The sequence below is a fragment of the Kwoniella bestiolae genome, chromosome 2 (assembly GCF_000512585.2).
Source record: "Kwoniella bestiolae CBS 10118 chromosome 2, complete sequence".
NCBI lineage: Eukaryota > Fungi > Basidiomycota > Tremellomycetes > Tremellales > Cryptococcaceae > Kwoniella > Kwoniella bestiolae.
Window position 1 is genome coordinate 814,292 of NC_089242.1, and position 16,995 is coordinate 831,286.

General features: G+C 47.0%; 6 protein-coding genes across 6 annotated transcripts; 2 read left to right on the top strand and 4 right to left on the bottom strand.

Moving 5' to 3' along the window:
• Nucleotides 1-310: 310 nt before the first annotated feature.
• On the bottom strand, nt 311-2,840 carry I302_103441 (uncharacterized protein; the record flags this gene model as incomplete). Its single annotated transcript, XM_019188808.1, has 6 exons — nt 311-427; nt 534-1,038; nt 1,096-1,178; nt 1,256-1,645; nt 1,750-2,108; nt 2,204-2,840. 6 exons carry the CDS (start codon nt 2,838-2,840, stop codon nt 311-313), a joined length of 2,091 nt encoding a protein of 696 aa, XP_019048370.1.
• A 559-nt stretch (nt 2,841-3,399) lies between these two features.
• On the bottom strand, nt 3,400-6,115 carry I302_103442 (uncharacterized protein; the record flags this gene model as incomplete). The annotated part of the gene is made up of 11 exons (XM_019188809.1): nt 3,400-3,437; nt 3,497-3,693; nt 3,752-3,885; nt 3,957-4,161; nt 4,253-4,455; nt 4,525-4,899; nt 4,978-5,282; nt 5,388-5,538; nt 5,650-5,813; nt 5,904-5,947; nt 6,012-6,115. The coding sequence occupies 11 exons, from the start codon at nt 6,113-6,115 to the stop codon at nt 3,400-3,402; spliced, it is 1,920 nt and encodes a 639-aa protein (XP_019048371.1).
• Nucleotides 6,116-7,531: 1,416 nt separating this feature from the next.
• Nucleotides 7,532-8,419, top strand: I302_103443 (1,2-dihydroxy-3-keto-5-methylthiopentene dioxygenase; the record flags this gene model as incomplete). The annotated part of the gene is made up of 5 exons (XM_065869671.1): nt 7,532-7,560; nt 7,643-7,796; nt 7,887-7,960; nt 8,028-8,092; nt 8,181-8,419. The coding sequence occupies 5 exons, from the start codon at nt 7,532-7,534 to the stop codon at nt 8,417-8,419; spliced, it is 561 nt and encodes a 186-aa protein (XP_065725743.1).
• Nucleotides 8,420-8,878: 459 nt separating this feature from the next.
• Nucleotides 8,879-10,887, bottom strand: I302_103444 (uncharacterized protein; the record flags this gene model as incomplete). The annotated part of the gene is made up of 5 exons (XM_019188811.1): nt 8,879-9,246; nt 9,361-9,486; nt 9,625-9,890; nt 10,043-10,541; nt 10,644-10,887. 5 exons carry the CDS (start codon nt 10,885-10,887, stop codon nt 8,879-8,881), a joined length of 1,503 nt encoding a protein of 500 aa, XP_019048373.1.
• A 752-nt stretch (nt 10,888-11,639) lies between these two features.
• Nucleotides 11,640-12,856, top strand: I302_103445 (uncharacterized protein; the record flags this gene model as incomplete). The annotated part of the gene is made up of 2 exons (XM_019188812.1): nt 11,640-12,040; nt 12,109-12,856. The coding sequence occupies 2 exons, from the start codon at nt 11,640-11,642 to the stop codon at nt 12,854-12,856; spliced, it is 1,149 nt and encodes a 382-aa protein (XP_019048374.1).
• A 536-nt stretch (nt 12,857-13,392) lies between these two features.
• I302_103446 (uncharacterized protein) lies at nt 13,393-16,941 on the bottom strand (the record flags this gene model as incomplete). The annotated part of the gene is made up of 8 exons (XM_019188813.1): nt 13,393-13,557; nt 13,692-13,928; nt 14,003-14,405; nt 14,465-15,932; nt 15,995-16,136; nt 16,195-16,467; nt 16,537-16,680; nt 16,756-16,941. 8 exons carry the CDS (start codon nt 16,939-16,941, stop codon nt 13,393-13,395), a joined length of 3,018 nt encoding a protein of 1,005 aa, XP_019048375.1.
• Between the last annotated feature and the right edge of the window lie 54 nt (nt 16,942-16,995).

Sequence of the window (16,995 nt, forward strand, 5' to 3'; positions counted from 1 at the left end):
TCAAGGTCGGCATGTATGTATCATTTCGTTCGCATTCGCAAGTCGCAATTATAGGCAATGCATAGGTAGAAGAGTAGCAAAAGAACGGGAAAGGGATATATATATGTACATCACCCAAAAATGTCAAATCGTGAGGGTGAGGAAATCATTAATTATCTCATTATACTTCGTAGTGTGCGGCTCATCATCAAATATCGTTAGAATAAACAAGAAAAAGAAGGAATGCCAAACATCACACCAAGGATGACTTTACTTTTCAACTCCAAGGATGGCCAGTGGACGGACCACCCATCTGCTCACTACCCACGACTCATACGCTCCCACACCATTCCTCGCTCGCTTTAATCGGATCATCCCTCAACCACTTTGCGGCATCCCGGTTGGACCGCCAAATACGCGTAGCCAGATCGTCCGAAGAAGCTGCGAGCTATAGTTCCCAAACTTAAAAATCAGCTTCGTCTCATTTCTATTTTACTTTGCTACCTGAGAGAAACAATTGATCTTGGTCTTCCAAAGTGAAAAAAAAAACTCACCATATCTCTACCCCAATCGACCGCTCCGACCTCCCGCTCCTTCCCCTCAGGCCATTGCACCCCACCCATCCCGAGGCCTAACCTCGTAGCTTGACTTCCGTCCTTTGCACGAGTATCCCAAGTCATGACTCCGCCTTTACAGCTCCCCGAGCTCAAGTACCTCCCATCGGGCGAGATGGCTAATCTAATGTAGAAACTCGATACAAGCAGGTTCGGATCGGTGTAGGTCTTTAATCCAATTGATTCTCTATGATCATCCTGATCTCCACTGGAGGAGAGGATAGAAGAAGGACGTAGAGAGTGGATCTTGGAATCGCCACATAGGGCGTAGAGGTCGCCTGTAGTTGGTGATTCGCACAATGCATTGATTGATCGAGCACGTCGAGAGGGCATTGAACCGTATACTGTTGGGTCGGGTAGGGATCCTACGGTTGTACAGCTTGGTCGGGGTTCGGGCGATCGAGTGGTTGGAGCTGGGAAACGCAGATCCCATAATTTGACAATACTGCATTTGAATGTCATCAGTACTTGCTCCCTCTGCACGAAGAAAACGAGGGCTTACCCATCAAACGATCCACCAGAAGCTAATATTCCAGGCATACTCTGCAATGCGACGAGACTAGTGACAGATCTAGTGGCGGTTCGCTATGTCACGAAGTCATCTTAGGTCAGCTTAATTTCGAAATGCAACGATCATTACAGCTGAGAAACGATATACTCACCCCACTCCCATTCCTCTTACCATCTCCATGAGCATTCCTAATAGTCATAACAGGATCCAACTCCATCCCTCTATTAGGTGGCTGAGCGACAAATCCAGGCACACCATCACTGTACCTCTCCCGTTCACCTCGAGGGACCATCATGGCATTGACATCAATATCTCTATTCTGTCTTCCCCTACATCGAATATCATATATCAATATGTTGCCATCGCGTCCGCCAGAAGCGATGACCGATGAGCTGGTCGATGGATCCGAGTGGGATCTGGATGGATCGAAAAAGGCTGTAGTTTTCACCGAGGAGGTATGACCTTTCAGTGTGGCTAGCAATGTCGGTGTAGGGGTGGTGAGAGCGTGTAGTCGTGTTGATTGATCACCTGAAGCAGTAAGCTAAGGAAAGGAAAGAGAATCAGCAACCATTCACCGCATACACAAAGATAACAATCATTCACTCAATAACATCGCGATCGATAGCTAAGACGACGTAAACTCACAACCCTCGTATCATCCCCACTCCACCTCAAATCAAAAATCGCATTCCCATGAGCCCTCCACCAAAACCCTTTTTCCTCCCTATGCGATCCCAATCCTTCATCTACATCCAAGATCCTCACTCCGCCTTCCTCTCCTGCAACAGCTATCAGCCGTCTCAAGCCCAATTCTTTGGCTGAGGGGCTGTCGTATGTCTTGGCGATGTTGTTGAATGCTATTGAGAGCGGAGGAGCAAAGTCGCGTGGACGGCCTGTAGGTGGGTGGATAGAGGGTAAGAGGAGTAGGGAGGGGGGTGTGCTGGGATGAAATGGGAGGATAGAGTGGACCAAGGTGGTTAGGTAGGGTGTCTGCGGTGTCATCACTGGACGCGGCAATATCAGCATCAACCAACCTCAAGTATTATCGGTGGTACACAAATGAACCCAAGAAAGAGCAGGAAATGGATACTATACTCACATCTCTGCCTGTCCATAATCACACTATTCAGTCCCTTGACCCCCAACCTCTTCCTCGACCGCTTCCAAACACTCTCCCCGACCTTCCCCTCGTCAACCTTAATCTCCTGGCAAACATCATGCCTCTTACCATCTTTGATCCGCTCGTAATTTAACGTAGTTGAAGGTAAGAACCAATCATGTATACTGTGCATCCTCACGTGATTCTTGGTATGTTCCATCTCCACGTCGAGACCACTCGACACCCCATGACTCCCATTCGTGGAAGAAGTAGAGGAGGTTGATGAAGAGGGTTCGAGTGCGATCGATCCATGTGGAGCGGGATAATCCAATCGGATCCTTTTCCTGGATGCTGGCGATCCATTCGAGGTCGACGACTGAGGATCGATATTCTCCTCATTTCCATATTGAGTCGTAGTGGACGTGGATGTGGGCGTCCGTCGCTTGGTAAGGAATATAGGCGCGAGTTTTCTTCCTGATGTAGAGGCTGATGCGGATAATGGTGAAGACGTTGATGTAGATTTGATGATTGATGGTCCAGCTATGGCATTCGAGGTGCGTTGAGGCGTGTTGAGTGAGATCGAGGATAGGACCTGAGCCTCACGTCCCTCATCTTCGCGTGAGGTTGGGTTAGACATCGTCGCGAGGGTGTCGATGGAAGTGAGACTCGCTTATAGAGAGGGAGAGGGGAGGGGATGTCGGAATAGGACGCGAGAACTCAAGAACAAGATACTGTATTTGTACTGATGATGACAATGCTAAGGATGATTAGAATATAGGAATAGACGTGAGAGTTAAGCCAATGCACGACAAGTTACTGTATAAATCTTTGTCCTTTACTACGCGGTTGTCTTTAAACGCGAACGAACCTCCTCCACTCTGTGTCAAACTAATGACGCGTACACGTGGCGCATGGATCCCTTAAACTGACATGATTCACTCCCGTAAGCTAACACCATACACGTCAACTACTACCCTAATAAAAGGTCTCAGACGCGAACACGACCACGACCACGACCAGGGGAATCATTCTACAGACGTACATCATCAAAAAAAGCATGCATAGACAGAGCAGTACAGAGTGGTCATAACGTATATATGGACAACAGGTAACTCGACACATGATAGATAAAAACATTATAATGGTATAGATCATTACCAACTCAAACACAACCTCAAAACGCAGACTGGCATCGCCTATGATCCAGGCCATTTCAAGCGTAGTCCATCCAACCCTATCTCAGCCAGTCATCAGCATCAACCTAAAGTTTGAAGCATAGAGAGACCGACTTACACCTCAGATACAGCAAATCAGCTATAGGGCTTCTCTCTCTAATCAAATCATCATTCTCCTTTTCTTTTCTCACAACCACATCCTCATGATTCGGCGTAGAAGGTTTACTACCATTGTCGATCTCTACTATAGGTCTTGATTTGGGTATGACATTCGCCATTGACATATTACGTATGTGTGAGTGGACGATGTCGTTTCTGTCCATTGAGATGAGAAATGTTTTTTCTTGAGACGATCGTTCAAACAGTCACTCACTGCCTTATACCACCCAATATATCCATAACCACCTTGTACGCCATCTCAGGATTATTATTTCCCAGATCTGCAAATCCTTTTCTAATCAGATTGATCCCCTCCAGAGTAATCGCATCGTGATCTTCCGCAGCGGTCTGCATAAATAAACAAATCAGCTCGATGGATGCCTAATGATACAGATCATGCAAGAGCTGATCAGACTTACGTTATCCAACACACCTACAATCACCTCCTCTACTAATGCTTGACCAGCTCGACCTCGAGGTGATAAAGCCGGTTTCGACTTTATTGGACTTTCCAGACCTACCACCCCGCCAATCTTCCTCACTGAGCCAGTGCCGATGTACTCGCTGGACATTCGGGCTGATCGGACGGTATCGACTTTCTTCATAGGTCGGACGGTGGAAAACCTGGGTCATCAGGCGAGACATCAGTCATCCTACCGTAGCATGAGTCCACTCGGTGGGGGCATCAGATAGGGTAGCAGTAGACTGCACTCACCCATCCCCCAAATCACCTTCCTTCACCACAGTCCCCCGATCCTTATCATGCCTTTCTTTCCAAGTACTCTTCCCCGACGTCCCGCTCCCACTAGACGATTTCAGGTCCATCACGTCGGAATGGGGAGTCTGAGGCGATGATCCGATAGAAGGTGTGGGGTTTGGTGAAGATCTCTCTAACATAGGTAACGAAAGTTCGGAGCCCTAAATCATACAGCACACATGTCAGCTACAATTCCTATCAAATCTCGGAACAGAAGACAGCTAACTCACATTCAACGTCGAAGCTCTCAACAAATCGTCCCTCTCCCTGACCGTTCCCTCCCAATCATCCTGCTCTTCATTCTGATAATCCCACTCATCATCATCTTCCAGATCCTCCAGATCCAAGCTCACAGGAACACCTTTAATCGTCCCTTTGATAGTCTCATCGAAATTCCACTCGCTCCTCATCGTACCTCCAGGACCGATCGTAAGGTTCCCTAAACCAGCTGCCAGCTTGTTAAGAGTTTTCGACGGACTGTCCGATTTCTTATTTGGTGATCGTGCTTTTAGGGCTTGATATCGCTCTATGAGGGGTACGAGGTGTGAAGTGGATCGAGCGGATGTGATGAATGGGTGTTGAAGTAGTTCTTTTGCTGTTGCTCGCTAATATATAGAACAGACAATGTCAGCACAACTATCTTTTTTTGGTCGATCAGAGTCAAATGCAAAAATGCGACCCACATCCCTCGGATCCTTCTGCAAACACCTCTCAATAAACCCCTTGAAGGTATCCGACCAATTCGATTCCTCCAACCTCGGTGCCCTAGCTTTCGGAATCAAGAACAATACTCTCATAGGGTGATATTCGCTCAGGGGTGGTTCGCCTTTAGCCATCTCAATAGCTGTTATACCCAACGACCAAATGTCCGCTCGCGAGTCGTAACCCGCTTGACGGATCACTTCGGGTGCCATCCAGAAGGGTGTTCCGACGAAAGTGTGTCGTTGGGATTTATGGGATGAGAGCTGGGCGGCGACTCCGAAGTCGGCTAGGGGCAGAGTCAGCGTTTGGTCAAGCGTAATTTGATTGTGTAACGAGTAGTCTGTAGACTACTAGAGCTGGCTACATGGATGTACATGAAAGACAAACTCACCCAGTTTGACCTCCCCACTGGCGGATAACAGGACATTCGCAGCCTTGATATCCCTATGTATCTTCCCTTCGTCATGTAAATATTGCAGACCAATCAGTAGTTCCCGACAGACAATCGCTATTTGAGATTCGGTGAATATGCCAGGTTTGAGCTAGGAACGAAGCGAAGCAGCGAATGATCAGTTGTGTTTTCTTCTTAAGCTATCTATCTATCGGAAAGCAAAGATTCGACAGAACAGCGGAGCAGTTTGATGGCAACTCACAAGGTCCAAACAACTCCCACCAGCCAAATACTCCATGACGATCCACAATTTCGCCCCCCTCACAAACGAACCATAGTACTTCGTCACATGATCAGACCAGCACGAAGATAAATGTGCTATCTCAGCTTGGATCTCTGATATATCGTCGTCAGACGATTCGAGATCTACATTACATACGAATCATTCCAATAAAAATATCAGCTAAACCCAAGCTCATCTGGGTACAAAAGTTCCACGCAGCTGACTCGACTCACCGATCATTTTGATGGCTACTATCTGTTTGGTCTCATTGTGTGATCTGTACAAATCCTCCCAACAATCAGCGAATGTAAGGGGCACGAGACCACGAAAGTGAGACTTACGCTTTCCACACGGTCCCGAAACTACCTGTACCCAATTTCTCTAAAAGGGTGTAGGTCGTTGCTGGATCGGCCAGTTTCTCTGGTCGGGGTGGTGAAGACGGCATGGTGGGAGTTTATATTTCCTGTGCGAGATCCTCTCGATACGCGAAAGAGCGTTGTTGTTGTTATTTTCGTGACAAGGATTGATGGAAGAAAGATAAAGGAATCTGGTAGCAAGATAACAGCAACACCAGCAGAATCAGCATACAGTAAACAAATCAAAGGCTGTTCCGTAAAAGTATCCGTACAATGACGCAAATTTTCCTCACTTTCTTCTCTCACCTCCTGTACAGATGAAACAAGTACTCACCAGGCGAGAGGTCCTCGGAAAGACGGAAGATACCCGGTTCTTTGGAATTGAAGAGGAAGACGAAGCACCGCCGGGAACGGTAAAATGTATGAGGTTGATGAGAACCTGTTTGAGATGAAGGGCAAAAAATGAAAGAAGGAAGAGTTAGAAGGAAGAAGGAAGAAGGGAGGGTGGTTTGTTGTAATTAGCTTGACCCCTATGTACACAACGCTCGGTCCATCAGAGTGAAAGCAGAGTCTCGAACTTACCCTTTCTTTCGTGCTATTTGGATTTTATCAGGACAATATGTCTATTGGAGATTGTTCACTTAGCTGCCCTCTTTTAACGTCCGACGCTGGGAAAGGAACGAGAGTTGTCTGCGAGTGCTCGGCCAAGTGTGATGAATGATGGTGAAGAAGCACACACAAACGTCATAGAGGAACTGAACTGGGACGTACCTTTTGATTTTCTTTGCAAGCACCTCTTATCTCTCTCTTCAATTTCACCCAAGAAGATATGTTGTACTGATCAACGAGTCCAGTCTCCCAACATGAACATACCCCCATGTATATCTTGTCAATGTTCAGTTGCTTTTTTCATGTATGAGACATGTCTTCTTGCCATTTATTGTGTTCGTCGCTGCTTTCGCTCTACGCGTTTGATCTTTTGTGTTGTTTTGACAATTGGGTAAATCATGTCTTGATTTATTTGCCACCCAGGTGCTCGTAACTACTGGTTCGGGCAATTCAATGAAGCTGGAAGACACGTGGGATAGACATGTCTCCAGTATAGCAAGAAAGCGTCTCACCACTTGCAAGACGTACATGAGTCATTCCTCTTCCTAGCCGTCTTTACTGGTGTGCATGTGCATGGAATCCAAGGTATGCGGTGTGTATCATGTAGATTCAAGGTGAGGTGAGAATGCATGCCTCCGACATATCTTGGTCTTGCAAGGTAACACAACACACGTTCCACAGATCAGACATAAAATGACGATGAGGGTTGCAGATGAGCACGTCATGATTTTTTTTTATCTTAACATGACTCATGATTCATGCAACTGGATACTTCCGATTTGTCAATCACCTATATATAGCATTCCTCTGATATACATATAACTCATCTTCATCAAACACACAGTCGTCCTATCCAAATACCTAGAAAAGAAGAAGAAGAAGAAGCAAGAAGCAAGATGAAAGCATACGTATACGATGATGTCCCGTCAGTCCTCCCCCGGCTCCTTATACCCCTTCCATCCTAGTCAAACACAACCAGAGCTGACATCTTCAGCTGTGCTATACAGAGGAGACCAACGACTCCCCCACGATTCAGGCAATCCCATCTCCCTCGATACCCTCTCTCAGCTCGGTGTGATATACAGGGAAATCCCAATTGACGAGAACAAGCGATGGGAGGGGAAGATCGACGAGTTTGCCAAAGAGAGGGGGTATAAGAATGTAAGTGTTGGATACGGACAATGATCATTAGCCTATTCTGCTCATTCCATACATTTGCTAATACTCACCGTATGATGTAAATGCACGTAGAGAGACCAGATCACTGTTACTCGAGAAGGTCTGGGAGCAGCATACGAAGATAAGATCAAGTCGTTCTTTGACGAGTAAATTATCCCCACCTCACTTCTGAATCGTCGTAAGGATCTTACTAATACCACTTGACCCATCTAGACATCTACACGAGGACGAAGAGATCCGATACATCCTAGCAGGTTCAGGCTACTTTGATGTGCGGGGTGAGCAACATCCACCTCTTCAATATCCCCTATCTCTTTGTCCTCGCAATACACCTATACAGAATGCAAACTAACCTAAAACTCGCAGGGATAAACCCCCCCTTCGCCGACAGATGGATCCGCATCTCCCTAACCTCCGGAGACCTGATCGTCCTCCCCGCAGGGATATACCACCGATTCACAGTAGATAGCAATAATACCATAACGGCCATGCGTCTGTTCCAGGACGAACCCAAGTGGACGCCTTATTCGAGGAGTCTGCCTGATACGGATGAGAGGGCGGCGAGGGGGGAGTATCTTGAGCAGGTGAAAGCTGTTGGTGCCTAGGTTGCGGGCTAAAAGGAGATGAGGGAGGAAGGGTTATTGTATTATACTGAGACTTGGACATGGATGTGTGCTAGGATTTCAATAGAATTTTAGAAAGGGATGGGTTGCAAGTATTCATGTCAAACAGGCAGGTGCATAAGCTAATTCATAATTATAACACGTCAATCTGATGCAAGTATAATCCGATGCAATTGAGAACTGGAAACTATCCGTTAATACTGTAGTTTATCTAATCTAATCAAATCTATCGTATTTTGTCATTCCTTGTGTACCATTGATACTCTGTCCTAATATCACTGACCCACGAAATAACGGTCTTGGTGAATTCGAGGACCACCATCCGTCGTCGTATTCAATCGTTTCAGTCTCATAAGTCCAAAGAGTGATCTAACGAGGATGTTCATGACATTCCAATATCTCCTCTGATTCACCCAGTACCCCTATACCCCGCTCACTACCCTATTCCTCCCTCCTCCCCCCCAGCCACCTCCCCACACCTTCATAACAAGCAATCATCAACCCACAAGCCGGCGCCACCTTCCCGCACCGTGCGCTCATGCCCGCGAACAAAGCCTGCCATCCCTCCGTCCTAATCACATGCATCGCAAGCGGTATCGTCGCTGCTCGAGTGGTAACGCATTCAGGGGAGGGGTTGAACACCTGCCGACGGGTTTTGAGGACGTCGAATGGTTGGGTGATTATTGCGGAGAGGGTTCCTGAGACAAAGCCTGAGATGAAGGAGGTTGTTATTGGAGATAGGGGTGGGAGGGGGGAGGAGGGGGAGATTAGGTAGGATTTGAGGAGTTCGAATGAGGCCCAGTATATACCTATTAGGTTTACGGTATCAGTACATGATTGTTCATTGTGACTCGGCATTGAAGTCAGGAAAGAGGTGGGAAGGGTCGAAGGGGTATGAGATGTGGAAGGTATCAATCACTCACCTGAGAATGGTACATCCCTCCATAATGTTGGACCTAATCCTCTCCATAATATCGTCACGCCCTTACTCTGCACAAGCGTAGTCATATCTTTGGCGGTGGATGCGTAGGTAGGTGATCCTCGTTCCACTATACAGACAAAGCACGTCAGCGACTATTCTCCGAATATCGCCTTGCTATACCGACCAGAGTCACCCAACAGTGGCTGGCTCAGAAGTATGAAATGTGGTCTGGAGTAGGGACAAGTATAAAAGGAAAGAAACCCACCACTAGGCAAAGCCTGCAACCTCGTCCTAAACATCTCAATCGGACTAATAACAGTCGCACTCAAAGTTCTAGCCAAACTACCAGCAATCAACGGCGCAGGCGTCAAACTCGCCGTCAGATTCGCATTGGCACCCCCACTCGAAGGGCGATTGAGCGATGAGGTGTTTTTGGATGGGTCGGTAGATCCGGTAAAGTAGGGTGAGACGATTGTGAGGAGGTGTTCGTAGCCTAGCATATAGATTGCGGAGGAGGGGATACCCATCGTTCTAATGTAGATTGCACATTGTCAGCTCTGGTCCGCCTCCAGATAGACGAAAGCATATTGATATGAATATTGATATGGATCTCTCAAATCGTATACACATAGGTCTGAAGATAGGATGAAAGACCGCATGTTACCGCAATAAAGCCAACTCACATAGCAGTCCCAACGCCCTTCCACAACCCCCTAACCCCATTCTCCCTCCTAACAGCCGCGAGCTCACTGAAAAAACCTCTCATAACCTCCCTCTCAACCTGCTGAACCGGTATTCTCAGCGTTCCCACCCCAGCTCCAGCTCCAGCTCCAGCTGCTGCTCCTCGAGAGGACAAAGCACTCTCCAAAGTCAACGCCTCACCCCATATACCCGCCCATTTACTAGGATGCAGACACCCCTCCGGTGCCTCCATGGGAAGTATATGATTTGGTCTTACACTGGCGAATGACAGATGCTGAGTATTGGTCGAGGAGGAATGTAGCGCTGTTGATTGGCTTTGACATGTTAAAGGGGATATACGAAGTTCGTGAGGTGGTTGAGAGAGGATGGTGGTCTGACAACACTCCTCGGCTATGGTTTGGGGTTTAGGTATCTGCACGTCGGGTCGGGGATGGGGAGGAACAGTTTGGAGGCGAGTTTTGAGGACATCGAAGGGTGTCACTGTACGTATATCTTGCTTAGCACATACCATCGAGGGTGATTACGAGAAGAGAAACAGGTGGCAACAAAAGGTATACCTCGGAAAGCCGAAAGCCAACTCACTCAATAAGGAAGTAGCCATAGCCCCCGTCATAGCTGCAACAGCTTTCGCTCCGAATGGTCCTACTCCTGCTCCAGTATTGGTCTGCTTGAGGGTCGACGGTCCAGCTTCTGGCCATTCATAATCCTCATCGCGGAGGGATAGTCCTCCCTGACGTACAGGTCGAGAAGCAGTGGGGATGGGGAGATCGTCTTGTGCATCTGGGAGGAGAGGGTAGGTGAGATCGGGATGGGGTCGTGAGGGCATATTGGGGGTGAGAGGGGGAGTATGAACAATCGAAGTGTTCTGTAATGATATCGATAAAAGATATGATAACAAGATGAAAGTATCGATTTCTTTGATTTTTATCAGATTATTTATTTTTGTTCACTGACGCACTTGCAGAATGGATCGGCCGTTGCCCATGACCGTTGACGAGTACCGAGCCATACCGTGGAATTCGGAATATCTCTTCAATGATGTGGCATTATTGCAAACCAGACAGAGACGATCGATCTTCGGTCTCATGACGTGTTATCAGCTCCAACCCAAAGAGAAGAAAAGACGCGCCGCCACATTGCCACCCACTTTTCGTTGCAAACGTGTTTGGTTGAGTCATGTTGAGTCATGTTGAGTGGAATTTCCCTTTTTGTCCCTTTTTTTCATTCCTTCACCCCCACATGCACATGCCACTCCTCGCTCTTTTGTTCTCCTCCTTTCAACATTACATTGATTCACAACAAGCTTAATCTGTACACATCCATCCAACATCGACATACCTCACCTTCTTGCATCTTGATATAATACAGTACAATACCATCATACACATACAACTTAGATCAGCAGGACATCTTCTAGAAGGATTTGATCCAGAAGAAAGAAAAGGGAAAGAAACGCGTTGAAAGATCAACATTACAAATCCCTAATTTAATATCCTTCCACCACTGATCGATCAACAATCTTATCCATCCATCCTACCAACATCATCGACAAACACCTCCAAGGGGAGCTATACAACCATGCCCTCCATAGCCTCCTCATCCCGCACTCGATCCCACCGCCTCCCCCTCATCTCACTCCCACTAACAACCTTCGTCCAACCCTCCTCATCCTCCTTCCCATCACCTGTATCCCTCCCCGCCAAACGTGGTCCCTCGAGTTTATCAGTCCCCTCCTCACCGGGAAGTAGTAAAGCTAGGAAAGTTTCCAGGACAGAGAAAGATGGATCAGAGACAGTACGAAAAGCTAGAGTAGGGAGTAGTAGTAAAGGTAAACAGCGGGAGCAACCCCACCCCCATGAGGATGTAGAGGTAGAGGTGGGAGTAACGCCCAAGATTAGGAATGTATTGGAGAAAGATGATTTAGGTACGGGGAAATCTCCTGCTAGGAGGTTATTCGTGAATGGGGAAAATCCAATAAGGTAAGCTCGTTGATTATCCTCACATTGAGAAGGAACGTTTGAGCTGATGTGATGATTGGGTTGATCAGTGGTATATCAGGTGCGATCCCCACTCCACCTAAATCGCATCGCGGTCTCGCACCTTCGCCACCTATATCCGACTCGCCATTTATCGTACCAACATCTCTGCCGCAATCAGACGAAATTGAGGTTGACGTGCAAGCTGCTCCATCTCCTACTTTACCTTCCTCAGAATTAGTACCATCAACAGGAGACGAAGCAGACTGTGGCTTTACGATATATCCCTCATCGTCTCTTGAACTCAAGGAACTGGACGAACTCGCCGCATCTACTATACTTCAACTATCCAACGCCAGCGGAGGCAGTACGAGTCGACCATCCAGTCCCTCCCCATCGTTATCGTTATCAGAAATAGAATTAAACAATATAGAGAATCAAGAGAACCTTCAACCCCTCCCGTCCACTTCGGTCGTATACCCGCCCTCACCAAATAGTAAATCAAGATCGAATCGAAGTACCCCTTCGAAGTATTCTTCGGCGGGTGCGGCAGACGACGAGATAATTTCAATGTACCTTTCCGCACCTTCTAGTCATTCAAGTTTGAGTGGAACGAGTGGGAGCGGCACAAGGAGGAGGGAGAGGAGTAAGTTGATTAATGAGGTGTTACTTCTTAGGGGGGAGAGTAATAGAGAAAAGGAGGATATGGATGAGAAGATGGACATGGACATCGACGGGGAAGAAGAGGAATTGACGCCTGGTAGGAAGGCTGGAATGGGTGGAAGAGAGAGATTGAGAAGGGAGGTTAATATGGTATAGGAAATCACATCGACTTATTGAATGGAAATGGCGAATGGCGAATGAGTTGGGGACCATGGTGTTGGGACGGGTCGCGTAAAAGGGAGGATCTATCTTGATAATATAATATAATTTTGCATCGTTGTGTTTTGAAATGAAAGTTATTTGTATTGCTATTTCATATTTTTTCTTGATTCCTTCGTTTTATATATCCATCGAAATCGTTGTTCTTGTTCATATCATTCATATTCGATACCACTCCACCATCTTGGAAAGTTTCTTGACTGATAACATAAGATAATATATATATGCATTGTACATTTACCCATGTCCTATTTATCGTTGCAAATTGGGTCACTGCGTACACCCAGGTCCAGCGCAAACCAACGTGATCGAAGACTTACAGCCTATGCAAGCAAGTGCGAACTGGTATCATATACATGTAACTCCTCTTGCTTGACCTCGATCGAAAATGGTGTATCATCAAGAGATGCATACGCACTTCATACACGGTCATCCACCATGGCCTCACTCATGACATCTAGTCACATAATGATCTAGCCTTCGATCGCAACGTTACCCCGTTCTATCCTCTCAATAACCGAATCCCTCTTCTCACTATGCGCAAACAACGCTCTGACCAATCCTGTAAGTTCGTCAGGTGTGAAATCTATAAGTGAACCCGAATCGATAAGGTAGGTGATGTCCACGAGGGATGCTTGCTACGAACGTAAGATGAGAGAATTAGCACAATCACGATGACTCTCGCACAAAACTTTACGAAGAATCGCCTTTATCTTTATCTCTCCTGTATCCAGGTACATCCGGTTGTGAGGGAAGAGATGAGTAAACTCACAAGTATCTCCGAGATATAACAAAACTTCAACCAACCCCCACCAACCCACCTTACCACCCCGCCATCCCCATCAAACAGATGCTCAAGTGGATAAACCAACTTGAACAGCTCCGTCAACCTATTAGATTCCACCTCCGTTATATCTTCCAAACCCAGTACGTCGTTCGTAAGTCGATGAATAAGTGAGCTTGTCAGGTACGATGTGATCTCGAGTCGTTTAGAGGATGGTAAGACCGGCTATGTCAGTGATACCAGTAAACATCAGCTACAGCTAGTCCAGTCATGAAAAAAGCGAATAGCTTCAAACACACCCTGATAACCCTATCTAAAGATTCCAAACCCCCAACCAAACCTTTCAACGTCCTCTCATCCCTCTTAAACACCCTATCTTCATGTGTACCCTGCAACCCATCCATCTCATCCAGCGATTCCATCATACTATCTCTCTGGAATCCTATCAAACTCTCAAAGACATGTTCGCTCAGATCCAACAACCTCTCTTTCTCTCCTTCTAGCTCAGCCACAGCGAGTTGAGAAGTAAGGTCAGAAAGGTATATACAGTCGTTGAACACCTGCATGGCCAGGTTCGGCACGTCCCTCAACTGGTTGGCGAAATGGGTAGGAAGTAGTGCTCGGTACGATATGAATACTTCTTTGATCGACTCGAGCAGGATAGGTTGGAGAGTAGAGGAAGTGAACGAAGGGGATGGTAGTCTATTCCACGTCATATGTCAGCTGTGATGGACTCGTTCGAACTCGAGATCGAGACTTACTCGAGTGATCCGAGATCTTCGATATCCTTTAATATGCTCTTCGCTATTCCCACTAGCGTGTCGCACGATGTCGACACGAGATAATGATCTTTCACTATACTCTTCTCTTCTCGTATCTCCTTCCTCGTCTTCGGCTGAGGGGGTTCATTCACTGTAGGTATTGTCCCAGACGGTTCAGGCACAGTCGTACGGGAAGGTGCAGGCGCAGGATCATCATCCCATCCCCATCCATCATCGCCTTTATCCTGTGTAGCTTCGACAGGTGGTGTAGGCACTTTTGGAGTCTTTACAGGTGATGCTTTTTGGTGGTGAGTAATCCCATTCGTAGTGGTTTTGACTCCTTCACCTGGATCTGGATCAGGAGATGCCCACGGATCATACTCTTCTTCATGTTTCACTTTAGCCACTTTCTTTCCTAGTCTCTTAGCTTCTCTAGCGGGTTTAGCAGGTTTCGGGATCGGTGCGGGTGTGGGTTCAGGGAGATTTTCCGGTTCAGCTACTGAAATCGGTGTTGATGCTGAGGGTGAAGGATCCAAATCCCACCCGTCTTCTTCTTTTTGTTCGTCCACTGGCTGTGCAGGAGCAGCTTTCGGTGGACTTGATGGTCCTGCCTTGGCCGAGGTTGACTTGTCAAATCCCCACCCATCATCGTCCATGTTCACATCTTCACCGTTCCTCTCCTGATTCTCCATATCGATATCTGCTTTGGGCGCGATTTTCTCAGTCTTGGGGGAAGAAGAATCTTCAAAACCCCATCCAAAGTCTTCTTCTCCATCCCTCTGCGGCACATCCACAGACATAGGTTGATCTTCCACCTCCACCTCTACTTCCACGTACGTTATCACCTCCCTCTCGACTTCCTTTTCTATACTCTCCCAACCACCCCATCCGCCCAGTATCAGACGTCTAACTTCATCTGCAACGGCGTATCTCCGCTGTTGAGCCCATGTACTTCCAGCTTCCTTCTCGAAGAATGGCCTGATGAGCTGGATACCATCTTGAGAGAAGGACGTTTCTACTTCTACGACCTCTTGGAGGTTTATCAACCATTCTTGCACACCGGAAAGAGTGGGGGGTAGCGATGGTAAGATGAGGAAATCGAGGATTGACTGAAAAGCTGAGGAAGTTATTAATGAGATGAATGGTCGTCTCTCTGGGAGGTCGACGGAATTGGAACTGGGGAAGATTGTGTTGGAAGTGAAGGTGAGGATAGTCTTTATACATTCTAATACTTCTTGAGGAGTGGTATTAGGTGAAGACTCGAGACGTAGCAAAGATAATTTGTCGGTCGATGATAAGGATATGCGGTGGGTAGACGAGACTGTGGGCTGTATTATGTCCCGATGTAGCTTTCGTGAGAGCGTTGTGAGGAGTTCTTCTAGTAAGTCGAGTTTGAATAATGCTGAGTAGATCGCTGTAAGAGGGTAATGGGATGAAGTAGCAGGTTTGAGCTGGGGCGGTGGTGTTGCTGAAAAGGAGGAACATGTCAGCTGGAAGTTGGATCCAGAAAGTCCTTAACGATGATCTCACTGCGTGGATGCTGTAATGTTACTTCACTCTGCACAGTCAGACTGATTACTCTTCCAGGTGTAGGCTGAGAAAACGCAATGGCCGTATTGAACCCTTCAGTGAGTTGTTCGACTACCATTGAGCGAAGCAGTTGTTCTTTAGCCTAGGAGTTCATCAGTAAGCTGGAATTCAAATACGAAGTACAGATACCACCAGCTCACATTGATCTCGTTCATTATCTTTGTCCCTCTCAGTATCTCCTCCCCCTCCCTCTCATCTTCCCCCACCACAAACCCATTCTCACCCAGCAATTCACCTAGAACCCATTCATCCGCCCCTCGACCGCACCACACAGCTTCTTCGAGCTTCCGTATCCTCTCTGTATGTTTCGAGAGAGTCTTCAAAGCTGTGACATGAGCCTGAGCAGCTGAGCGAGACGAGGAAGCTGAGAAATGACGGTTGAGCGAGGTAATCAAGGGAGGAAGGAAGGATGTCTACATTTAAGTAAACAAACTTCAGCTTCTCAAATACGTTCGAGATGTTTGTTGTAGCTTAAGCCTTACCTGGGAATCGGAATGATCTATCTCTGCTTCTAGACTTGATACTTTGTTTCGGAAGTTGGATATGTCAGATTGTAGTGATGTGGAAAGTTGGATCTGAGAGGATATGGATGGGAAGTTGTTGATGACTAGTTGATGTGCTTTGCCCTATCATCATCAATCGAGTCAGCTTGAATAGTCCTTCAAGATAGACAAGGGAGAAGATAAGAGGTAATAGCGCACCTTGTTATCATTCACTGCCTTCTCCAAACTTTCCCTTACTCCCTTCACCTGTACACCAGTGAATTTACTTGACTCCCCTCGACTTGTTAGTGGCTTTAACAGGTCCAGGACGGGGTCTTGCTCTGATACCTCAGAAGAGAGGTTATCCCCGCCAGTCCTGGGGAGATGCTCCGGTACGGGGAACATGGTGGGGGTTGCTCCAAAGGTCTATGTGGATATTGAGAGAAAGAAGTAGCAAGA